General features: G+C 42.1%; 1 protein-coding gene across 1 annotated transcript in view; it reads right to left on the bottom strand.

Annotated features, from left to right (window-relative positions):
• LOC145351944 (janus kinase and microtubule-interacting protein 2-like) overlaps positions 1-26,338 on the bottom strand; it is a 246,928-nt gene that overhangs the window by 30,127 nt on the left and 190,463 nt on the right. The window contains 6 exon segments of the mRNA XM_080201752.1: positions 1,706-1,771; positions 10,065-10,118; positions 14,013-14,111; positions 17,150-17,248; positions 19,968-20,030; positions 22,243-22,326. Of these exon segments, the coding sequence (XP_080057878.1) occupies positions 1,706-1,771; positions 10,065-10,118; positions 14,013-14,111; positions 17,150-17,248; positions 19,968-20,030; positions 22,243-22,326 (465 nt within the window).

Genomic DNA, 26,338 nt, shown 5'->3' with positions numbered 1-26,338 from the left:
ACATTTATGTGCTATATCTAAGTTGTTGTTGCACAATGTTGAATTTTACATCCATAACGTTAAAGGACAATTCTGACAGAATTTCTTTAGTTAAATGTTGACTGACTTATCAAACAAACAGTCATCACCGGTGCACAAGAGAAACTGTGAGAAGATGATGATAGCGACTTAGAATCCTGATCAGATAAGCATGTACCATATGAAGAAGTTTATGACTTGTTAAAGATTTCATATCTTGAAGGTCGATCACACAAAAGTGGGGACAGGGGGAATTCACGGTCTAACAAATCAAAAAAAAGGTAATCTTTTGCCTGGTTTGGGGACTTCACGGAATGGAAATGAAGACTATGGTATGAAATAGGACAATCGCAGGAGATGACTTAGAGGCAAGATTCAAGAGGCTTCTGAAAGTGAGACTAGAAGCCAAGAAGTTCAGAAGGAGAGTTTCAGACTGTGGAGCAGGAAAAATGAGGATCCCAGCAATGAGGATGAAGGGTAGGGAGGCAGAAAGAACAGAGCCATGGGTTGGCAAACTGGAGGATAAGCACTTACAGTCGTCTGGTAGGGGCAAGGCCATGGATTGATTTGTAAATAATCATAGAGTTTCAACATTCAGCTTGGAGATGTTAACGGCCTGTATTGCAAGTGAGCTCGAGGACAGCAATGACTTGGGTCAGCCACTGTTTTGTAGGATGAAACTCAAGAGGTTGCTGAGAGCTCCACTTCATACTGAGATCACACACACCTGGCTTTAGCCTGAACAAGCAGCCAGAGAGTGGGACGGGCACCAAATGGGGCTAGAGGCTAATGTGAAGAGATTTTGGTGGGAATCTTAGATCTTAATAATGTGGATTGAGGATAATCTGGCTCAGTTAGGCTCTCTCTCCCTTTCTAGCCATTTAGCCAATTGAGCTAACTCACCTCCCAGGAAGCAAGGTCCATCAAAGTGACAGTAGAAACTCCCAGTTGGAAGTGGAACTTACAGAAAGTGTAATTCAGGATATCACAGGTGTACGGTCCATTATTGCAACTGCACACTCATGATTTACCAAGATGTGCGTCTTGCTAGCACTACTTCCTGTAGGGAGCGCTGGGAAAAAAAATTACCTCTAGTAGGTGCAAGCAAGCAACTGATCCTATACCTGTCAGATATTCACACATAAACTTACCTTGGGACTCAGCAGATAATTGTCATGGAATTCGTAGAATCCCTACAATGCAGAAGAATGCCACTCAGCCCATCAAGTCTGCACCAATTCTCCAACTGAGCATCCCATTCAGGCCCTATCCCCGTAGCTCTATGTATTTACCCTGCTAATTCCCCTAACCTACACATCTTGAGATACTAAGGGACAATTCAACAAGGCCAATCCATCTAACCTGTACATCTTTCGACTGTGGGAGAAAACCGGAGTACCTGGAGGGAAACCACCGCAGACATGGGGAAACATACAAACTCCACATGGATACACACAAGGCTGGAGTTGAACCTCAGTCCCTGGCGCTGTAAGGCAGCTGTGCTAACCACTGTGCCATCCTTAGGAGTGGAATACCATGGATCTGCATTTCGTTGGGCTCAACTTGTAACCTTTCCAGGGAAACTTTATCAAACGTCTAGGCACAAAGCAGGATCTTTCCATATTGCTTTCAGGGTGTCACTTCTTCAAAGAATCAGACAGAGATACAAACAAAGATTCAACTCTACCTTTTCTGCTAGAGACAGCACTGTGCTCGCCTGAATAATTGCAACTTGCTCTTCATTTCTTAGATTCTGGAAGAGAAATATTAGTAGATAAATGCTGTATTATGAAATACATGTGCCTCATAAAGATAGATAAACAATATCTTTTTAATTCTTTGGTGGCATGCATGCATTACTAGTTAGATCAACATTTGCTGCCTATGCCAATTGCCCTCGAGAAGGTGGTGGTGAACCACCTTCTTGAATCCCTGCAGTCCATGTGTTGTAGGTACATGCACAGGATTTTGACTGAGCTACAATGAAAGAACAATGAGATATTTCCAAGTCAGAATGGTGTGGAACTTGCATGTGTTGGTATTCTCCTTGGAAGATGTTGCAAATTTGGAAGGTACTGTTTAAGAAGCCTTGGTGAACTGTCGCATGCATCTTGTAGATGGTACACATTGTTGCTGCTGTGCATTGTTGGTGAAAGAAGCAAACATTTAATGGCATGCTGATTAAGCAGAAGGCTTTGTTGCAAATGGCAATGAGTTTCTTGAGTGACATTGGAGTTGCACTAATCCAGGCAATTGTACTCGAAATACTTGTATTCTGTGGATGGAGAACAGGTAGGTGGTCAGGTGGTGAATTACTTCTCAGCTTCTGACTTGCTCTGGTAGCCATAGTATTTATATGGTTGGTCCAGTTACATTTCTAGTTAATGGTAACTCCCAGGATGAAAGCAATAGTTAGGAAACTGTCCTGCACACATTTTACCGAATGCAATTCAACTGCAAAATGTCTGATAATTATTATAGTTAAGAAAAATTAGTCATCTTTTTTAACTTCATAAATTGAAGCATAAACTAAAATATAAAGCACACACTTCTCTGAACAGTCCCACTGTAGGCCAGGAGACACAGGGTTACAGCCCCTGATTGTTATCTCTTAAATTACTAGATGGGAGATTGGAAATATAAACCAGTGATTTCCCCACCAACACTTGTATTCAGTCCTGTTACCAGCTCAAGCACCCAGGCAGAGAAAATACCCTGCAGGAACACTCAGGCCTTGTTTATCTGAAGCATGCATTATGCAAACTCCACTCATAGTTTTCAACAGAAAGTATATTAGCTGGTTGCAACATATAATTAAGAATCATTAAAGCGCTCAACTGTTTTGTTGCCGTGGCTACGCAAAGCAAGTCTAATTTCCCCCTTCTGTATTAGATAAGTGGTAGGGTTTAAATATCACAGCTGGCAGCACAGGCCTAAATGTTTAAAAGTAGAATCCAGGTGACATTTCATTATCATTTTGATTTATATTAGGGCTTGGTTAATGGAGATTAAATAGGAATAATCAGGTACACTGCAAAAGGTGGAAAGGTACAGGTTCTGAATAGGGATTGTGTCCTCTCCCCACACTCTACCACCTCCTCACCTCTCCACACACATACACACATCTCAGTGAGAGTCTTTATTGAACTTTTTAAGACTAATTACTTTCTAAAAGCCAAGTATCCCCCTTTTCATAATGAATAGGAAGCTCATTTGCATGCACAATCCTGTACCTGACGAAGACGGAGTCCCCTCGAAAGCTTGTAAGTTTACTATCAAATAAATCGGTTGGACTAAAGCCTGGTGTTGTCAGACTTTTTACTGTGACTGAGTTAGCCACATTACCCGCTATACCCACTGTTCTTCTTCATTGACAACTGTTTGTTCTACTAGTCAGTCATGTCACATGCACCCATGGGGGGAGCGGGGGGGCGGGGGGGCGAATTTTCCTGTCCTGTCCGTCATAGGAATTGTAGCGAGCTGGGAGCGGACAATACAAACGTCCGTTGACCTCGGGTGGGATTTTCCAGTTTTGATGGGAGTGCACCCGGAAAATTCTACCTTAATCTTTAAATTAGGCAATGCTCTTAATGGCATGCATGCATGTTTACACGTGCTGATCATGTGGGTGATGTTCCTTTTACAGAGAGTGTCATTCCTATGGTACTTGTTGCTGTGCTGACTGCTGCTGTTCCTTTGCAGTTATTGGGGCCTTGTGGTATTAATAATAGGTCTGTATCAGTACAGTTGGTGAGATCCCACCTTCCTGACCTGTCGGTTGCAGTGAAGAAATAGCTTCACTAGTTGATTAGGGTATATGCCTGGGTTGTGCTGGTTTATTTGATCCTTCACATCCACCCCATACAAATGAGGTGACAATTTATCCACATACATCTTAAGTTTACATGCTGGTTGACTCCTGTTGAGAGTGTTGAGGGCTTGTATACTGACTGGCTTTTCACAGGTATATGTTGATTCTTGAAGGAGTATTTCAAGGTTAGAACTGCTTTGCGTATCCTTTTATCCTGCCATATTGTTTCCTTATATATCTGGTTGAGTCACCTTTGTGTCATCTCTGACATCTATTTGTTCAGGTCTTGCACAGCTTGATTCATTGAAGACTTCAGTTTATCTTGCATTGTTAGAGAAATTCAGAAAATCCTGGGATTTAAAAACTAATGAAGTTACTAAACAGGAAAATTAACTTAGAATAAGGACCACAATGTGTCTTATATTTATTTTATGCAGGTTACTATTTGCATTGACACTCATTTGTTGAGGAATTAAAACATGGATTTAAACAAGTATTTTTTGAATGTATTGTGCACCTTGGTCAAAATGCAAGCTACCTTGAAGCATAATGGGAAGAGGGTTAAACCAGACAAGCCACATTCTCTGGGAATAATAAATCACAGAATACAATCATGTTATCAGAGAAGTCAAGGAATATGCACATTCTCATACTTAAGATAGTGAATAGACATATTCATAAATGTGTATAAAGTATTCAATTCCTACTGATAATGACAGGAAGAAGTCTCACAACACCAGTTTAAAGTCCAGCAGGTTTATTTGGTAGCACGAGCTTTTGGAGTGCTGCCTCTTTGTCAGGAGAGTGGAGGATTGGGTTCACAAATGGGGCATATACAGATATAGACACAATTTAGAAGATCATGGTTGGTATGTGAGCCTTTACAGGTAATCAAGTCTTTACAGGTGCAGTCAATTCGAGTGGAGGGAGGGTTAAGTACAAGTTAAACAGGTGTGAATTTTCTCAAGCCAGGACAATTAGTGAGATTTTGCAAGCCCAGGCAAGTCATAGAGGTTACAGGTAGTGTGACATGAATCCAAGATCCCGGTTGAGGCCATCCCTCATGTGTGCAGGACTTGGCTATCAGTTTCTGCGTTGTTGTCTGTCTTTGAAGGCCATCTTGGAGAATGTTTGCCCAAAGATCAAAGGCTGAATGCTCTTGACTGCTGAAATGTTCCCTAACAGGAAGGGAACACTCCCGCCTGGTGATTGTCGAGCGGTGTTCATTCATCCATTGTCGTAGCATCTACATTCTCTCCCCAGTGCACCATGCCTTGGGACATCCTTTCCTGCGGCATATCAAGTAGACAACGTTGGCTGAGTTGCAAGAATATGTACCATGTGTATGGTAGATGTTCTCACGTGAAATGATGGTATCCAATGATCAGGCACATCTTGCAGAGATTGCTGGGGCAACCTGTGTGGTATTGTGGTCACTGTTCTCCTGAAGGCTCGGTAGTTTGCTGTGATTAATGCTGTGTCCAAGGCAAGTAATTGGGGTGTGGAGGTGGCCTTGGCAAGATGTTCATCTTCATCGATGATATGTTGAAGGCTCCGGAGAAGATGTCGTAGCTTCTCTGCTCTCGGGAAGTGCTGGACAACGAAGACTACGCTGTCTGCTGTGTCCCGTGTTTGTCTTCTGAGGAGGTCGGTGCAGTTTTTCACTTGATTACCTGTAAAGGCTCATATGTATAAGGAGACAATATGGCACGTCAGAACTGTCGATCAATGAGTCGAGTGCCATTTCCTGTCTTTGGTGTCTGTTGCGATCCTTCTCATCTGAGCAGATCTTGTGTATACAGAGGGTTTGCCAATAGGGGATGACTTCTTTAACGTGTTTCAGATGAAAGCCGGAGAGGCGGAGTATTGTGAGGTTATCCATGGGCTTGTGGTATAATGACATACTGAGGTGGCCATCCTTGATGGAGGTGCGTGTGTCCAAGCATATAACCAATTCCGGAGAGTAGGCCATGGTTAGTCTGATTGTGGGGTGGAACTTGTTGACATAATCATGTAGTTGCTTCAGTAATTGTTAGCCGTGAGTCCAGAGGAAGAAAATGTAATCAATATATCTAGTGTATAGCATCGGTTGAAGGTCCTGTGCAGTGAAGAGATCTCGTTTGCACTTTGCATTAAGATGTTGGCATATTGAGGTACAAATTTGGTCTCCATGGCTGTTCCATGTGTCTGATTGAAGAACTGGTTGTTGAAGATGAAGACGTTGTGGTGAAGGATGATGCAGATGAGTTATAGGATTGTGTCTGGAGCTTGGCAGTTATCGGCATTCAGTACTGAGGCAGTTGCAGCAATCCATTGTTGTGGGGAATGCTGGTGTAGAGTGCTGAGACATTCATTGTGATGAGGAGTGCTCCTGGTTCAACTGCTCCATGGGTGCTGAGTTTCTGTAAGGAATCCGTAGTGTTGCAACAGAACCTGGGGATTCCTTTCATGATGGGTTTCAGGATGCTCTCGACGTAGCTGGAGAGGTTCTTACACAGGGTCGCACTGCCTGATATGATGGGATAGTCAGGTGTGTTGGCTTTGTGTATCTTCAGGAGGCAGTAGAGATCTCCAATGTGGGGACTATGTGGGATGAGAACACAGAGGATGCTCTAAAGGAGGAGATCAAAGGTCTTGATCAGTCTATTGAGTTGGCGGGTGTGTTTTTTGGTCAGATCTGCAGGTAACTGTCTGTAGTTCTCCTTGTTGTTCAGTGTTGGTACACTTCTTAGCAGTAATCCATGCTGTTCCTTTGTCTGCTGGTTTGATGACAATGTTGCAGTTGGTCTTGAGAGAGCGGATGGTGCTGTGTTGTGCTTGGATGATGGTTGGGGCTGTCTTGTGAGTGCAACTGATGAATCTGACATTGATGCACTTCCTGATGGCTTGGGTTTTTCTGTCACCTTTTTTCTAGGGTCTTTTGCTGCTTTCTTCTGGGGTCTTTTGCTGTTCTCTGTTGGCACATTCAGGGTTACCAGCCCAAGCTTTAGTCTTGCTCCCATTGAGATGACAAGCATCCCATCTATGATCTGGAATTTAGACCAATTTCCTTTCCTGGTATGAGCATTGTGCCATCATATAGCCTCAATATTATTTTCAAGTGCTTAATATTCAGATTGCCACATTGAGCCAATTCACAGTGCATGATGCACCCATGTCTATCTGACACATCTTGTTCACTTTATACTCTCCTCTGCAGTCCTCATTTTAACAGTCACAAACAATTTGCCGCCTTTAATCTTGACCAAACCAACCTGTTTTATGACATATAGTTCTTCATCTTGCTAATAGCTCCACCAGGGGCCATCTGTAGAGGCTTGTGTGGCTTTTTCCTCACTAAACGCTTGTGTGCCAAGTGATTCTGCTTCTTGTAGTTAAAACGTTACTTTTCCCATGCTGGCCAATTCTTCTCTACGTTTGTATGTTGCCCTTGGCAGTATTTGTATCCTGCTCTTTGTCTGCGATTGCTCTGCTCTCTGCATCATGTATCTCCTACTCTGCTCCGCTATACATGTGCTGCAGCTGACGTTTCACAATTCCTGCAGTTTGACACATGTCTCTTGCTTTCTTTCAGCATCAATTTCAGCAGGATCGCTCTCACTTTGCGATCTCCCTGACATAAATCCTGTTATGGCCCTGTCCTGAGATTGAGGAGCCAAAACAGTATTTGCATCCACAGCAAAAGGGACTGGAAAATTGCTCACCATTTTTCATGCGTAAAGACAATGGTAAGTCATTGGTGTTTTTCAGTGAGAGGCTTTCACATGAATGCCTCCAATGTAGCAGCCGCATGGCATAGTCATATGACTTTGGAAAATTGTGTGTCATGTATAGACTGAGTACTTTCCAAAATCCAAACCATTGGTTTTTCCTGCAGTGAAGGGAAAAGAACCCAGCAGCATCTTTCTGTGTTACTTAATATGTAACTCCCTGCCAGCCCAAAGCCTGCTTTAAAGGCCTAAATGCCACTTGCCTGCCTGCCCATGCAAGGAAACCTATATTGCTACAGCGTATGCTAAGACTTTCCACTTGACTTTAATTGCACCATCATCCACCATGGAGAAATCAAACCCTTTTCCAGAGGGAGGAAGGAAAGAAAGTAAAGGTCACGATTCTCCTCCCAAAGTAATTAAGTGCTGCTGCCAGCAAACCAGAGTGTTTCTGGCAGCACTATCCAAGTGGGATTCAACCACTCCTTGGTTGCAAAATATTCTTCAACGGGAATTACAGCTTTAAATAACCCCTGCAGGCCAGGGGAGCATTCCTGACCTTTTACTGCAAAGGGGCAACCTCCTTCCTTGCACCACTAAATGTTCAGGTCAACCTCTCCAAGCCAGACAAGCATTAGAGTAACACAATCTCATCCTCATCCCACCAGTCAGAGGCCTCACCACCCACCCCACCACCCCCCTCCCTCCCCCAACAAGCGAGACTCTCTTATATGGAGGCAGCAAAGGCCCCATCCCCTTCAGGCCTCCCCCTTGGCAATGCCAACCAGCAGGTGCAACGAGCTAGGGAATTCCAATGGGTTGGATGCCTGTCGAGAATCCCAATTTGGCCCTCTCGCTCAATTCTGCCGGTCTCTGGAATTTCCGACAGGGGCTAGCAACCAGGATGCAAATAGAGGAATTAATCTTTTTCACTTCTGTATAGCTGCCATAACTGGAAAAGTGGGTACATCCTGACTCCCTCAGTAATGAGGGACCAAAGGATGGGAGAAAATATGGGAGAAAATATGGGAGAAGGATAAATCAGTTTCATTATTAAAACCATGCATTGATTTCGTGCAAGTCCTTTTGTTATTTCTCAGATACAATGTTCCTCCTCCAGAGGGCAGTAAAGCTTCTCATCCTCTCACACTTTCCCCATTTCCAAAGCCAGGGTTGGACTGCGAACAATTATCTCCACTGACAGCCAGCTTTACTCCTGTTCAAATTTTATCTCCCCTCATATTCTTTTAAACTTTTTCATTGCAGAGTGAGGACAACAATTTTTAACATGAAACAAATGAAATAGGTTGTCCAGAATCACTGTAGGCTATTTTCATGAGTGTTCACCCCTTACTGATGGTGGAGGAATAGAGGTTTACGTATTGTTGGAAATAATCATTAACTATTTGAATCAATAAGCTAGTTTTTTGTCTCCTGCAACGTAACTCCCCAGAAAATAAAATGAAGACATGAAATGCAAGCAAATTTTCCTCTAATGAAAAGCAGTGCCCAACAAGGTTTTGCCCATGTATTGTCCAGCAATGTACATGTCAATTGATGTCCTCTAACCAGTCCCTCAACTGGGATCAACTAGCTCACTTAGGAACAAGGAGTGAAATTTCAAGCCTCTTACACAAGGTGCCCTAAGAACAATGACCCATCAATATCACAGTGGCTGTGATTAGGTAGCGCCTGTGCCTACAGTTGTGCAGTTGGACTGGTCCTTTTTGATTAGCCCACCTCAAATTATCATCTTATCATGTACACAAGACTGAGATTTTTCAGCTAAACTGGGTGGTGCAAAGATACGTACATTTGGAACAATGTTGGCTGCTGGCCTGACATGAGGGAAGTTCGCTCTGAAATGTACTAACGTCTACCCAAAAGTATCTTTGGGCTATCCATCCATGGAGTGCATACCACCCAAGTTTGCCATTCATATTTGGTTATCCATGTGTGTATATTTTCAAATGGAATCAACGGGCTAAGGTGGTGAAGAACACTGTTACCAGACCTAGAGGAACAGGACTGTTTCATCAAGCTGCACAAATGGAGTCCAGCTGCCTGGTCCAACTTTCCTTTTTCCAGATGTCAGTGCAGCTTTCTTCCCACCCCTAATTTTCATCAATGTCCAATAGCCTAATGGGTTGCAGCCCCAGTGGTGCTGGCTTGAAGCCAATGGGCTGCCCAAGGGTCCTTAATCTCAGGCTTCAGCCTGCCATCCTGATGTCATTGAGGGGTCAGAAAGGAACAGACCTGTCAGGAGGCAGAAACCAAATGCCTGAACACAGCTCAGTGAAGTGGTGGAGGGCAGGGGAAATAACACATAACTTCTGTTCCTCACCAGGCAATGGATGGCAATACATTTAGCCACTGAGCAATGAATCAGGGTTTGATATCAATCTGACATCCATATTCATAATACAAGACTGGTCAGACGGTTTGTCTAAAGGGAACCCTCAGTACAAAATTTGCAATAATTTCACTTTTCATATACAACTTTATGCTGAATAATAAACACTTACCCCATTATCTCCAAGTATGTCCAGCTGTTTAATGAGGTCATGAATGGAAACATCCTGCAAAGTAAATAATTCCAAAGATATTTAGCAAGTTAATCATTACAAAAGTCAAGTATAAATCAAATAACATAAGTAAGTTATCACTCATTGTTACATACTTCCCTGATCTTTCCTTGTGAACCTATAATGTTCTCCCCCTTCAGGTATCCATCCAATTCCCTTTTCATAATTACTGTCAAGGCAGCTTTCACCTCACTTACAAAAAGTACATTCTAGATCACAGCAACTTGATATTTTTTTAAAATGTTCCTCATGTCAACGTGACGCTTTTGTCAGCGACATTACATCTACATCCTTTGGTTACTGACCCTTTTGCTAGTGGAAGCAGTTTCTCCTTATTTACTCTATCAAAACCCCTCATAACTGTGAACACCGCTATCAAATTTCTTCTTAACCTTTTCTGCTCCAATAAGAACAATGTCAGCCTCTTCAGTTTCTCTGCCCAACTCAAGTCCCTCAGCCCTGGCATCACTCTCATCTTCTGCACTCTCTTGAAGGCATAGAACTGAACACAATGATCCAGCTGAGGCTAGATCAGTGTTGTATGATGATTCAGCACGCATTTTAAGATTTCTGTATTCTGTGCCTTTATTTATAAAGCCACGTTCAAAGATCTCTATTCATATGCCCACTTTCACCCACCATCCTCACCCCAATCTCTGTTGCTGTGCCTTATGTACAATTTAGTGATGTGATCTCTCTTCATTCTTCCTACAAAGCTGTATCACTTAACTCCTCTCCAAATTAAATTTAACCTGCCAGGTATCTGTCAATTTCACTAGTCTCTGGTTTTGGTCAGGTGGATACAGATGGGATGTTTCCTCTTGTGGGCAACTACAGAACTATGGGGGCCGGTTTTAAAATTAGGAGCAGGAAGATCCTGCCATTGGGGGAAGGGGAGGAGGCTGGAAAATTCCAACCTAGGAGTTGCCTGACTTTGGAACTCTCTCCCTCAGAACACAATGGAGGCGCCGTCATTTAATGTTTTAATGCCGAAGGTAGATGGGAATGTGGAATTTGAAATATGAACAGATCAGCCATTGTCTCATTAAATGGTGGAGCAGGTTCGATGGGCCGACAGGCTAGATTTTGCTCCTAATTCTAATGTTTATGAAAACCTTTCTGGTTCACTAATGTCTTTTAAGGAAGGAAATCTGCCATCCCTGCCTGGTTTGGCCTACATGTGACTCCATCCCACAGCAGTGGCCCACCAAGTTCATGGACAATTAGGGATAGGTAACAAATGCTGCACTTGCCAGCGACACCCACATCCCAAGAACAATATTTTTAAAGAATTAAAAGTAGATTGCTTAACCATAGTCCATGTGATCTGTATTGAGTTGATCAATCGAAGCAGACGAGGGCAAATTTCCAGAGCATTTTTTCTCTTACTGGCCCAGTGTCTTGCCTCTCACAGATATTAACCTAACTGCTGGGAGAGAGAGGGGAAGAGATAGAAAGAGGCTATAGTCACCATGCTTAGGATACCATGAGTGTTGGTCAGGTTTGATGGACCATTTTGTCTATTCTTACCCACACATTTTGTGTGTCTGTATGTAATCCGCCTGCGTGACGGCAAGATCACTCACAATGGCCCACAACCATAATATTCAAAATTGGAAATTTTGGCAGCGTATTTAAGAGGCCTGCTTGCAATGTAGGCCAAGGTTGGGCTGGGCAAGGCTGGATCATGCAATAGAGGTGGTCCCTGGGTGGATCATATTACAGAGTAAGAAGTCTCCCAACACCAGGTTGAAGTTCAACAGGTTTATTTGTAGCAAACACCACTAGCTTTCGGAACTGGCTGTTTCTTTGTCAGGTGGGTGGGCGTTCTGATCACAAACAAGGCATATAAAGACACAAAATCAATTTATATGAATAATGATTGGAATGTGAGTCTTTACAGGTAATCAAGTCTAAAAGGTACAGACAATGCGAGTGTAGAGAGTGTTAAGCACAGGTTAAAGTGATGTATATTGTCTCTAGACAGGAAAGTTAGTGAGATTTTGCAAACCCAGACAAGTTGGGGGGGGGCTTACAGATAGTGTGACATGAACCCAAGATCCCGGTTGAGGCCGTCCTCACGTGTGCGGAACTTGGCTATCAGTCTCTGCTCAGTGACTCTGCGCTGTCATGTGTCGTGAAGGCCACCTTGGAGAACGCTTACCCGAAGATCAGAGGCCGAATGCCTGTGACCGCTACAAATAATTATTTGCTACAAATAAACCTGTTGGACTTTAACCTGGTGTTGTGAGACTTCTTACTGTATTTACCCCAGTCCAATGCCAGCATCTCCACATCATGGATCATATTACACACAGCAGTATCCTGGAATAGAACACTCATGGGTCAAGAGCTGTGCACACAACCAATGGGAATCCTCTAATCCCACCATTGTCATTGTGACTTCCCATCGAAGCCATTTGGGAAACAACAGGGGTTCCGCCATTGGAGCAGCAGAGAATCCCACAGGCATGAATGACTGGAGAATTCCGGGCAACAATTCAGGGGCCCAAGGATATTGCCTGAAAGAACAGCACACCATTTTAAAAAAATTACTTGATGGCATGTGAGTGTTGTTGGCATTTGAGAGTTAAAAGTCAACCACATTTCTGGATCTGGGGTCACATATAGACCAGAGCGGGATTTTACAAAAAATTACTGGCAGATTTTCTCAGGCTAGCTTTCAATTCCAGGTTTTATTGACTGAAATAAAATTTTGTCAGCTGCCAGGATTTGAACCTGCCATCACCATGAATTACTCTAAAGCGTGCCAACTTTTGTTACTGGGACAAATGTAGCAGCCATTTCCTGCATGCGACCTCACAAACAGCAATGAGATGAATGGTTATTCAGACAATTTATTGATGATTTTGGTTGAGAGGGGAATACTGATTGGGATGAACTCCCTGCTCTTCATTGAATCGAGAGATTTTTAATATCTGCTCAAGCCAGTGGAACAGGCAGGTGAGAATTTGGTTTACAGATCCATGGAGCAGAATACCCTAGATGAATTGTTCAAACCCTGGCATTGCTATTGAACCCACAACCTTCTGCTACCAGATGGGTCAAGCTAACAAAAAAAGCCTGCAGCATTCACACAAAGATATGTCCCTGCTCTGAAGACATTAAACATTAACTGATAAATGATTGTGGGGAACAAATCCTCCCAAGTTTGCAGTAAGCACTCTCAGTGTGCAGAGAGCTGCTCCCCAAGTGTTTAATTTGAAAAGTTAACTCAAAATAAACCTGCACATTTCTTAAAACCAATCCACACTTTCACAACGGCGGAAACCGTGTCTAAAAATAAGACATTTTGTATTAATCAGGGTGAGGAATATTAGTGCCAAGAGATTTTCCTATTCAGTTTTAATAGACAACATTCACAGGCCAGATTTAACAGAGGTTTTCATAAAATGCAGCTTTTTTTTTAGCCATGATTTCAGAAGAATGAGGCTTATCGCAACAATGCGGCTGCAAGCCTTTATCGAGTAACACTGCCAATTTCATACCAAATTCAGAGACTCTGCTGGAAGTTCAACACTCACTGAGAACAGGATCAAGACAATCCCAATTAATAATCTTCACATCTGACAGGGAAAGCTTTCAAATCTTGGAGATGAAAGGGCTGTGTTTAAAATGTAATATAAACTATTGCCCCTTAGGAAAACAGTGGTTTTCAGAGGTAGTGTAACACTCAGGCTGCAAGTGATCTGATTAACATACCATAGATTGAACTGAAATATTGCCCTTGTAACATTATTATTTGCTTTACCTTCAAACGACCTTTCAGTGGAGGTAACCTAGCATTATACCAATTCTGGCCATGGGAAATCATGTGTTGCTCTTAATTTCGCAAACAGAATTAGAGGTAAACGTATGTCAACATACTTTAACACCTTCCTGCATACAGTAGATCTGAAGAGCGCTCACACCATCTGAGAAAGGTGTAATCTGGAGGTTGAAGGCAGGGGACCTTCTTTCTCTTTCCTGCAGAAAGAGGATAAATAACAAATGGTAAAGCATTTTGCTCAATTCAAAAAAGGTACATAAATCCATAAGTTGTTGATTCATGCTTTGGGTGGATCCATCTTTGTGGTCAATAAAGTGAGGGTCGTCAGTCCTGAGGAATGGGAAAGATTTCTGGGTCCCAAGATCATGCCCCAATAGTGCTGAAAAAGCAGAGCTAAGATGTAGGATAAATTAGCTCATGCACTTCAGAATAATTTATTACACACAAAGCAATGCTTCCGAGAAACACGCTGAGGCTACGTAAATCCAAGCCTTAATTATTAATACTCTTGGATCAGTTGAAACAAAAATCAAATCCCACAGGAAAAGAGCAATCGCTCTTGTTCCAGTGTGACATCACCATTTCCTCATTAGCCATCTTTGAGGTGAACTGAGAAATATCAGTCATCGATTACGTCCAATTTTGTGCCTGCCAGGCAAATGGCTCAAATCTCACAAACTGATTTCCTTCAGGGTGTTTGGAACCATCAGAGACAGAACATTTAAGTCCCATCGCTTGGGACTAAGTTCACGCCATGTTCCAGAAGTGAAATAACAGTGTTCTAACACACCAGTCACCAAACTGAAAAGACTTGGTTCTCTCTTTCGGACTACATGAGGGACCATAAGCATCACTTCCTGTTGCACAGAGAGAAGTGGTTATATTACTTGGGGCACCACACTGTACGGGGCAAGGTAAGGAAGCAGGCCTTCATTAACTAACTGCCAATCAGTATGGGGATTGAACCAACATTATTGGCATTATTCTGCACCACTCTAATCATTTAAGATAGCTGACCTTCCCAATATCGTTGACCATCCAAGGCCCAAATTTTTATCATGACAGTGAACATGCCAAAAATGGATGAGTTTTCTAAGCCCCACCCAAATTTTTGAGGTCCCACCATGGAATCCAGCATTTCCCATCTTTACAAGGTTGGGACTGGAGTTGGGAGGTTTTTGCAAATGCACAAATCCAAAAGGCATCTGATTATTTAAATCACCAGCTCCCTCTAATGACATCTGATTTTTGAATTCTAGTGGAGTAAACCCCAGAGCAGCAGAGCAGACCAGGTTAGAAGGCATCTGAACTTAGTAGATTCATTTGCATAGCCAGGGTATCCCTCAGATTGGGTTTTGGAACATCTTTGGAAGAGGTAAGGCACCTTTCTGGATTATTAAAATTAAACATGCTTATGCAATTGTCATACACAAATTCATTGGAATTGTACAGCTGCTAATGAGCAGTCTAATTGTCAGGGGACTGTCCAGCAAATGTCCAGGTTGTTCAAGAAATGTTAAAACTTTCCAGAAAGTATCAAAGCTATCAAGGAAGGACACAAACTGAGTTGACAAAGAAGGGGTAAAGATTAAAGGTTCTGTTGCGGGGGCATGTAAAGGCAAGGGTTAGCACTAGCCTGGCACAGGCAATATGAGGGGCAATGGGGGAATGGGTGGAGAGCACAGGTTCCCATAAGTTGGCATGGGTGAGGCATAGTGTGTGTGTGGGGAGGTTTTTTGTTTTCTTACTTCATATATTTAAACATAGAGCCAAAGCACTGCCGCCTCCACAGCTGGCAGTCTCCGCATTCATTCAGGGTTGCCCACCCCAACTGCTATTTCAGCCCACCCCCACACCAAAAGTTCAAGTTACGTACGGACATTTTTATAGATTGAGATCACCCAGCCAGGAAATCTCCTGACTCTGCGCATCCAGATAGCAAAGAATAGTCAGGGATGACTCTATCTTGTAATTCCCACTGTCAGAAGATTGAATATAGCCTCTATTTGCCCCCTGTCTACTCCCTGTAACTCAATTCTCCATGTCTACCAAGTCTCTCTGATGTGTTTCATCATGCTAGCTTTATGCTTGCGCCGCTGCAATTCCATGACATCTCTCCTAGGTTAGATTTAATTGCCTAAAGAGGTTGGAGAGGGATTTCTCTGAATGATTCTCCCTAAATTTGCTTGTGATTTTTAAAAAATCTGGATTATCACTTCTCCGAAGAGATCATATGGTTTTGGTTTGGGTAGAGGGTGCCTATATCATGATGCACATGGTATCACAAGGAGCTCTTGTTGTGCTCAGTACAAAAATGCTGCCATTCTCTATCATATTAAATTCAGCAGAAAACCTGATGTGCCCACCTTTTCTAATACCGCTTTTTGCCACCCGATAAAGTGTGCCCTGCTGACATACTGAGCCTTCTGAGGCTTAGAACTCACCAAAGACACCAGGGCATCATGGTGGCACAGTGGTTAGCACTGCTGCCTCACAGCACCAGGGACCCAGGTTCGATTCCCGGCTTGGGTCACTGTCTGTGCAGAGTCTGCATGGGTATCCTCTGCCAGCTTCCTCCCACAGTCCAAAAGATATGCTGGTTAGGAGCACTGGCCACCCTAAATTCTCCCTCAGTGTACAGGAACAGGCACCAGAGTGTGGTGACTAGGGGGTTTTCACAATAACTACATTGCAGTATTAATGTAAGCCTACTTGTGAAAGTAATAGACAAACTTTAAAAAAGTTTGGCTGACTGGAGCTTGTTGCGATGGGAGGGAAGTTGAGGCCTACTCTTGTTGTTCTTTTCTGAGGTTTCTTTTAAGTATTGTTCTGTCAATGAAGACCTTTACATGGGCTAATTCTGGCCATGAAAACTGCAAAGCTCTCTTAATGGTGGCACAGTGGTTACTACTGCTGCCTCATAGTGCCAAGGACCCAGATTCAATTCTGGCCTCAGGTCACCTTCTGTGTAGAATTTGCATATTCTCCCCGTGTCTGTGTGGGTTTCCTCCAGGGTACTCCCACAGTCGAAAGATGTGCGGGTTAGGTTGATTGGCCATGCTAATTTGACCCGAGTGTCAGAGGGATTAGCACGGTAAATATATGGGGTTACAGGAATAGGGCCTGGGCGGGATTATGGTCAGTGCAGACTTGATGGGCCGAATGGCATTCTTCTGCACTGTAGGGATTCTATGAAGTGTCATACAAACAATTCTTTATTGCAATGTCATTTCACCTCGAGTTCCAGGATGCGGAATTCTAACAACTCATTCTGATCCCGAGAATCTTGAACTTCCTGTTGCAGCTGGGATACTTCTGCATCCAGTCTTTCAATCTGTAAGAGATGATGTTGAAACATCAGATATAACCTGCTTGCTTGCTCATTAAAGGGGCAGAAGCTTCATGAGAAAGGTATGGCTTTCTTTTGCGTACTTACAGAAATAAAAATCAATGAGGTAGACCGCATCAAAGCACACATTAGTTTACTCAAGCAATGAACCAGTGTGATCAAAGTGGTACATATCACTTCTCCTCCTCACACCGTTCCAAGAAGGCCACATTCTTTTAATGACTGCATTACCATATAGCATATATACAATTTAAAAGTGACTTAATTAAAAAAGTAAAGATTTTAATCAAACTAACTCTAGATTACTGTCATTGCAGCAACTATGAAGCAAAAAAATGGCTTTATCAAACCAGTTTTGATGCAGTCTTACTAGTTGGAGTTTATCTGATATGTCTATCAAAAAGAGCTGCAGACATTATTTCTGATTCTAATGAACCTGGCTTATAAACTGGTTTCATGAAATCTAACACCCCGATACGGATTAGGTTTAAAACAATTGTGCACAGCAGACAGGTACAGCATTGCACGTTAATATCTCTGCTGCTCACTGGAATTAATAACCAGGTTATGCAGAACCCAAGTAAAGCTCAGTCACCACCCCAGTAAAGGGTAGATAGGTTTCCCACATGCAAATGTTCCACGCATATGTCTTCGTGCTTCATCGTTCACATGGTTCCATATTAAATGAAGTATCGCCGTAAATGGCCCCAGAGCATTCTTAACTGTGATTGCTGGAAACAAGGCATCTAGGAACTTTCAAAGATGTATTAACTATATTCTATTATGCACTGGGATAGATGTGCTTAAGGCTCCTTCCAGAACCATCTCTCGCCAAGATCCAGTTACATGTGATCTGATACCACTGATCATGTATATTAAGGATTAGCGTATTAACCATAATATACTATATAGTGTATAGTATTTATTATACCTCCCACAGAATCTTTCATTCTATTGATTAACTATTTAGACATCCTACAACCCCCTCCTTCACAATGTCACAGCTACCATCCCTGAGTCATAGTGAAAGGCACCATGATGGTTTGATCAGTCTGCTGGATCAGCTTCTTCTTTCCTTTGGATGAGGCCAATGATCACAATCTTCCTGTGGGGGGGACTGTGAACCATCTAATAAACTGGTCAGGTTATCTTCTTGGTTGTCAAGGTAGCCAAACCAGTCCTATAACAGCCGCCTGTCTGCTGGTGCATTAAGAATGGTGGAACAAGTGATGTGTGCAGCTCCTGGCTCCAGGACAAACACATCTGCAGTGTGTTTGAAGTTCAAGCTGCTTCAGCTCAGAGTTTAAGGGCCAGGGGATGAAGTACATCAGTTTAAAGTGCCATTTATTTCAATAAATCTCAGATTGTTTATCCTGACCTCTCTTGGCATTTTGATGCAGAATATGTTTGCCAACAAGGCAAGAGTTCGAAAAGCAGACTTTTCCAAACCTTTAGGCCCACAAGATTCAAAAGGTACCAAACAGCTCTATAAAAAATTAGGACTAAGTTGCCTGGATTTCAACACCAAGGATTTGAAGATTTCAATTGACCCATAGGCCCTATGGTGCACTGTGTATGTCAGTCATACACATCAACATACTTTCATCAGATATACAGAACAATTAAATCATTAAAAAATATAATCGTGCATGGAAGGAACCTCTCAATAATTCTGTGAAGGGACTGGTGTGAGAACACAAAAGTCAAGAATATTGATTGTTTTGTGCAAACATTAGCCTGGCTTCTAAAAAAATTCTTTACATAGGAGGATTAATGTTTCTTAGTTTCATTTTCTCAGCATCAAACTGCTTTTGTGCTTCAATAAAACTTAAAGCTCATCACCACTTTCTCAATAACATGCATCGCAATAGCAAATAGTATCTGATACTGTTAATGACGCCAATCAAAGCTCTGGATCGCAGACTGTAACTCTCATCATAACTACAGTTGGTAGTATAATGAATCAATCATTTACAGTGTATGAGTTCCTCAGTTTTCCTGTTCAGACACAGTATGACCGTATTTGACTCCACGAATAGCGTGCTATATATAGGCCGAAACCTCACTTTCCTCTCACCCCTGAGAAGCTTGCTTATTTGGGCTTTCTGCAACAGAATAGGGAAGATAAGTTTTTGCTTTAATTCATTTTCGGGATGTAGGTGTTGCTGGCTAAGCCAATATTTATTGGCCATCCCTAGTTGCCCTTCAGAAGGTGGTGGTGAGCTGCCTTCTTGAACCGCTGCAGTAACCGAGTGCAGGAAGAAAAGAGCCTACGTGCACTGTACCATGCTAAAACGGCACAAGTAGTTAATAATCTAGAGCTAATGGCAAGGACAGACAGTCAATAAATTAGAAATACTTGCCCATAAATGTGAATTAGTATTAAATAGCCAGTCTGATGTTTACCATCAACGTTACTTTGCCCAGAGCAAGAACACAGAGGTGGGGATGATTGACAGTCTCAAATAATCCAAACACTAAAGGGGAAAACAGGCGTTCAAAAATCTATCCAGCAATCTGACAAATTACATCAGGGAAACAAAATAAATTACATAGATATATATTGAGACCTATACATACATCCTGGTAGGTCTGGTCAGCAGAAGTGTTGGCAAGTTTGTGGAAGTGCCAAATTATACAGAATTAAACTAACAGTTCAAAACCTGAGATTCAGAAACAGAGATTATGCAAATGCCAGGGGTACCTTTTCCAGAAGTTCCTGGTTTCTTTTCATAAATAGTTGTTTTTCTTCAACCCATTTTGAATCCTGTGTTGGAAAACAGAAGTGGGCATTAGAATAAATTCCTGCATAAATGCAATGCATTTCAACAGTTTGAATCACTTGTTTTGGAAGCTTTTTCAGAGGCCTTTAATAATTTGGAGTTTAAATTCTGTCCAATCCTTCAGCCACTCTATAAGCCTCAAGTTCTGCTCTCCAAGTCTAAACAAATTGCTTTCTCTGCAATTATCAATTATACCATTTCCTGATTTAAAATGAGCAAAACAGGGATCCAAAATCAGGTAATTTGAATTAAAGACTGAATCCAGGAACTTCTTTAGCCAGGTTGATTTGGTTATTAGCATATACTGGTGGCAGGATCTCAATGTGAAATTGAACAGACACTAGGCATCATAGAACCACAGAATTCCTACAGTGCAGGAGGCGGCCATTTGGCCCATCGAGTCTGCAGTGACTCTCATCCAAACCAAACCTACACCATCCGCCCTATTCCCATAATCTTGTGCATTTATCATGACCTATCCACCTAAACTGCCCATTCTTTTTAGTATGGGAGGAAACTGGAGCACCGGAGGAAACCCAAGCATGAGCCATGGAGAACATGCAAACTCCAAACAGTCATCCAACTCCAGCATCTAATCCAGGCTCCTGCTAGAGGTTGCAATGGTGGCTTTCAATAGTAATCTAAAGGTCAGCTGACCTTAAAGGGATACGTCCTGTTGTACGGGAAATTATTCAGCAAATATTCCAGTTCACGGTAGACAAGGAGGTTCTAACTCCCAAACTTCCAGGACAGGGGTGTTGTGACAAAAGCCACTGAAACTTTCAACACAGCCAATTCATTGTATTGATTCTGTCGTTCCACCTCCTCTGTGTACAAACAGGAGGAACGGTGTTGCCAGGCTGTTCACCATGATAAGATTGTCCTGCCTCTCTAGCCTCCTCCAGCCTCTCAGTCAATATTCCTGTGAAGCTAGGCAGGCGTGTAACTGCAAAGCAGCCTAGCTGGTAAGGAGGTCTTGTTCTGGATTACACAATTTGTGTGCTCAGTCAAATAAAAAAAATTAAAGGGACTAGACACTCAAAAACAATGGGTCATGCACAAGTACTAAATTTTAAAAGGGCATAATGCTCCTTATCTTCAGAGACATCAGCACACTTCTAGATCTAGCCTCTTGTACATCCCTAATTTTAATCAGCCCACTACTGATGGCCTTACCTTTAGTGGTCTCCTCGCTGAATTCTGGAATTCCCTATAAACCTCTCCGTCTCTCTACATTCTTTCCTCCTTTACATTCTCCTTAAAATCTATTATCTTGACTCAAGGCTTTGTAGCATCTTCGCTAATATCTCATGTGGCTCAGTCGTATTTTGTTTCATAACATCCCTGTGAGGCTCCTAAAAGGTGTTGTTTCTAATGATGCCCCTCAAAGGGCAGTGCCAATCATTTTATTGGGACAATACTGGCAAAGAATTTTAACATTGTCCTATTCTGGTCAGTATTGACTTTGAATTTGTTGACTGCTCACTGTGCTGTTTGCTACGAGTGTGGACACAGAAACTGAAACTAAGCATTGAGCATGATGAAGGAGACATTTTAGAACCAGTTTTTTAAAAAAGGCTCCTGTTTACACAAAAAAATCTTGGGTTGCAAAACACTTCAGGATTAGCCTGGAGTCTCAAGGAATTGAAGATCAACCTCAGAGAAAACCATCGGGACATTAAGAAAAAAGATTCTTTTTGTTACTTTCTTTGAACATTTCTCTTTACTATATTAAAAAGGTATTGAAAATGAGGGAGGAAAAGTTGTTTGGCTGTAAGTCAAACATCATACAATTGGGTAATGTGTCCTTTTACTTTCTAATTGGAGTTGAATGGCAGAATGTATCAAGGGTGGACGTGTTGGCCAACTAATGGTTGGAGTGTGGGGGCAAATCAAATGATGTAACCTCCACGGAATCACAGCTGGCAACCCTAACAGAAACCTTGCAAGTCATCTCTTGCACTTCTCTGAGGGAACAAAGTATAATAAACATGACCACAAAGCAGTTTTTGTGTGAACATGGTGTTGAGTAATCCCTTCAAACATGGATTGAAAAAGCGGTCACATTGGTCCCAAATAATAATGATTGCATGACCAGCCTTGGATCATAAATCAGAAGTTTCCAGAATAAACCTAGAGACTGGGAGCTGGCCCTCAATCAGAGTTGGTAATTGGGCAAACATTTTAATTTCTTACCTGCCCTTTCTGGGCCAAGGCTTTTTCGAGGTCATCAATTTTAGCTTTGTACCTGAGAACTTCTGCTTGCAGTTGTTCATGAGCCTGTTGAAATCAGGAAATAGCCATTAAAGCCATGAAAGAAATGTTCTTTTGTGAAAGACAAAGAGTAATAGAGAAGGGGAATTTTCTTTTCTCAGTTTGAAACTAGATTACTTCTCATTTTATACCATCAGTGATATTAACAAACGGGACATTACATCAATGATTTGCATAAAGAAGTTTCTGAAAAGTGCAGCAATATCTCAAATATTAAATTACAATATTTTAAATATGTAACACATCATTGAAGCTAAACTCCTAAAAATTTGGCTAAATTGCAATTTAGAACAATTATGATGCTGCGCCTTGCTTTCCTAATTAAAATCTTTTTTTTAAGAATTAGAACGTGCCAAATCTGCATGTTCTCCCTGTCCCTGCATGCGTTTCCTCTGGGTACTCCAGTTTCCTTTCTCAGTCTGAAAGACATGCTGATTAGGTGCATTGGCCATGCTAAATTTTCGCTCAGTGTACTCGAATAGGCGCCAGAGTGTGGCAACTAATGGATTTTTACTGTAACTTCATTGCAGTGTTAATGTAAGCTTAATTGTGACTCTGATAAATAAACTTAAAATTGTTATCCGTAAAAACAAATAGGAGGGGCTGATGGAGGAAATGTACAATGTTTAAAATAATGTTCATTCTCATCTGTCAGCCCCCCTGAAGAGGTTCAGTTTCAATCAGCGGTCGACATTGCCAGGTGCATCAGCAACCAACTGGCACCTCATCCAATTCACATGCACCAAGCAATCCAATTGTGACAGTCATTGTAGCCAAGGCTACTCTGAATCACATCCAATATCCATGCTGTTTTAATGTTGTGCAATGTGATGTCTCGATGAGGAGATCTTAAGATAGGTATAATTAAACAGGAATCCTTTAATAGTCGTCTTTAACGATTTATAATTCCTGGTATGGTCATGCATGGAGCTGTTCCATGCAGGCTGGCTGCTTGCAGAATGCTGTTTTTAGACTGTTCTCTCAGAGTCCCTTACCATGTAACTCTGTGCATCATATCATGGATGGTACTATTTTCACCCTTGCTCTGCCAAACACCATTTCATTACAATGACATGCAAGAACATATCACAACACATACCACTGCACTTTTCTAGGGGGATCACTGGGCAACGGTTAGGAATAAGAATATTGTGGGTTTTCCGTCACTGTGATCAATTGCAGCACCCTACCCCCGACTCAATTGAGATCAATTAATCGCATGCAGATTGGAAACTAAACACGTTAGTTACTCAGTTATACAGAATCATTGGAGGGGCCAAAGGAATAAACAAGTAACAACTCAATTTGGAACCCAAGGCAGTAGATCATTCATTGAATTTTAACCAATCTTTTACCTCCCCTAACATCACTAACATAAACTTTGTGGCATTTATATTATTTCTGTTTCTGGGACAAATTAGTTGTCACATTTCCACAATAACAATAACAACATTTCAAAAGTACTTCAATGGCTGTAAAATGCTTCAGGATGGCCTGTTATGAAAGGCAACATATAAATACAAGATGGTAGCAGTTCATAAATTATTTTGACTTTCCCAATGGATGAATACAATGTGGTGTGGCAATGAAAATCACTGGGAATGAAACCCATCAAGAGTGAACCTGATTCCCAACCAATGAAGCACATTAAACTGCAGTCACTGTTGTAAAGAAGGGGAAGATAGCAACTAATTTTCACAGAGCAAGATCCCATGAACAATGAAATAAATTGACAGATAATCTGCTTTTAATGGTATTGACTGGGGACAAATATTAACTAGGATATTATGTGAAATTACCCTTACTTTCTTTGAATGGCATTATATTTCTGGTGAATCTGATGCAGCAACAATAATCTCTCCCTCAATGTCTACAAAATGAGGGAAACTGTCATCAACTTCAGGAAGCAGAAAGGAGAACATGCCTTTGTCTACATCAACAGGGACAAAGTAGAAAGGGTTGAGTTTTTAGGTGTCCAGATCACCAGCAACCTGTCCTGGTCCCCCATGCCAACACTATAGTTAAGAAAGCCCACCAACGCCTCTACTTTCTCAGAAGACTAAGGAAATTTGGATTGTCAGCTACGATGCTCACCAACTTTTACAGATGCTCCATAGAAAGCTGCATCACAGCTTGGTATGGCTCCTGCTCTGCCCAAGACAGCGAAGGTCATGAATGTAGCCCAATCCATCATGCAAACCAGCCTCCCATCCACTGATTCTGTCTACACTTTCCACAGCCTCAGCAAAGCAGCCAGCATAATTAAGGACCCCACGCACCCCAGACATTTTCTCTTCCATCTTCTTCCGTTGGGAAAAAGATACAAAAGTCTGAGGTCACGTACCAACCGATTCAAGAACAGCTTCTTCCCTGCTGCCATCAGACTTTTGAATGGACTTACCTTGCATTAAGTTGATCTTCCCCTACACTCTAGCTATGACTGTAATTACATTCTGCGCTCTGCCTGAGGAGTGCAATGTTTAAACTTTAGATTCTTCATGAAGATGGTGAGGTGGCATTTTATTTAAAGACTACCTCAGAGAATGTTACCTTTCATCAGCCAGTTTATTTTTGTAATGATTGTTTATTATCAGGTTACCAACAAATAGTGTGACCTGAATGGCCTGGAGATACCACAAGCAGTAATTGTATCAGTACTGCAGGGATACAACAGTTCCAGAAGGCAACTCACTACCACTTTCTGAAGGGCAACTAGCGATGGGCAATAAATGCTGGCCTAGTCAGTGACGCCCACATCCCATAAAATGAAGTTATTGAAGACTGACATTCTCCATTGACTAAGATTAATATCCAATAGCCAGTAAGTTTCTTTTAGTTATTGTGTTAAATTAAAAATAGACTTATAGAAAAATCTGATGATATGCACATTTTTTTCAAACTTATGTTGTTTCTCCTCTCACACTTAATGATGAGCTAAGCAGCTTTTCATCTGTTTCCATGGTGAGACCTTTCCTGGAACAGGTTGCTGACCTGTTGCCAGAGGCTTGTAGCCTGAGGGACACCACTCCCCACCACACATGGCTGACCACGACTCTCTCCTGCCATCTGCCAGTGACAGGCGGGAGAGATTTTACAGGTTGAAACTCAACCTGTTTGGCTGCATTATGAATGCATTTTCATTGGCCATCAAATCCTGGGGTGGAACCCAAACCCAAGGCTTCTGGATCAGAGATAGGAATGCTACCCACTGTGCTACAACATCTTCTCGAGAAACATTGCAAGGATGTTAATGTCTGCTTTATTATATGGGCAGCACGGTAGCACAGTGGTTAGCACTGCTGCTTCACAGCCCCAGGGTCCTGGGTTCGATTCCTGGCTCGGGTCACTGTCTGTGTGGAGTTTACACATTCTCCTCGTGTCTGCATGGGTTTCCTCCGGATACTCCGGTTACCTCCCACAGTCCAAAGATGTGCAGATTAGGTGGATTGGCCATGCTAAGAAATTGCCCCTTAGTATCCAGGGATGTGTAAATTAGAGGGATTAGTGGGTATAATATGTGGGGGTGGGGCCTGAGGGGGATTGTGTGCATTGCAGACTCGAGGGGCCTCTCCCTGCATTGTAGGGTTCTATGATTACTTTGACATTTATATAGAGCTTTGCTTCGTATCTCAGCTTACATCAAGATACCTCTCATACTATAAATTACTTTGAATTGCATTCTCCTATGCATTGTTATGCACAGTAACATCCCATTGCAACAGCAGTAACATAATGGATCAGTTAATCTAATTTTAATGGTGTTTTTCTGAATGAAGAACATTCAAACACCCTGTATTCTTCAAATAGTGTTATGGAATCATCACTGTTCGGAAACAGGCAAATGAGGCTATAGTTTACAATCACAACTCACATTAATATAACACAGTCAATGTCGTAAAAAGGTTGCATATTAAACACTTCAGCCAAAGGAGGGTGCTACTGACAGTATAGCACATCATCAGTACATTGAGCCATCAGTCTAGGTTATGAGGTTGAAACCTGGAGTGGGGCTCAGATG

Source organism: Carcharhinus amblyrhynchos, chromosome 13 (genome assembly GCF_965287045.1).
Source record: "Carcharhinus amblyrhynchos chromosome 13, sCarAmb.v2.hapA, whole genome shotgun sequence".
Taxonomy (NCBI): Eukaryota; Metazoa; Chordata; class Chondrichthyes; order Carcharhiniformes; family Carcharhinidae; genus Carcharhinus; species Carcharhinus amblyrhynchos.
Note: the sequence above shows the minus strand (reverse complement) of the source record. Positions and strands in the feature narration are given on the sequence as shown.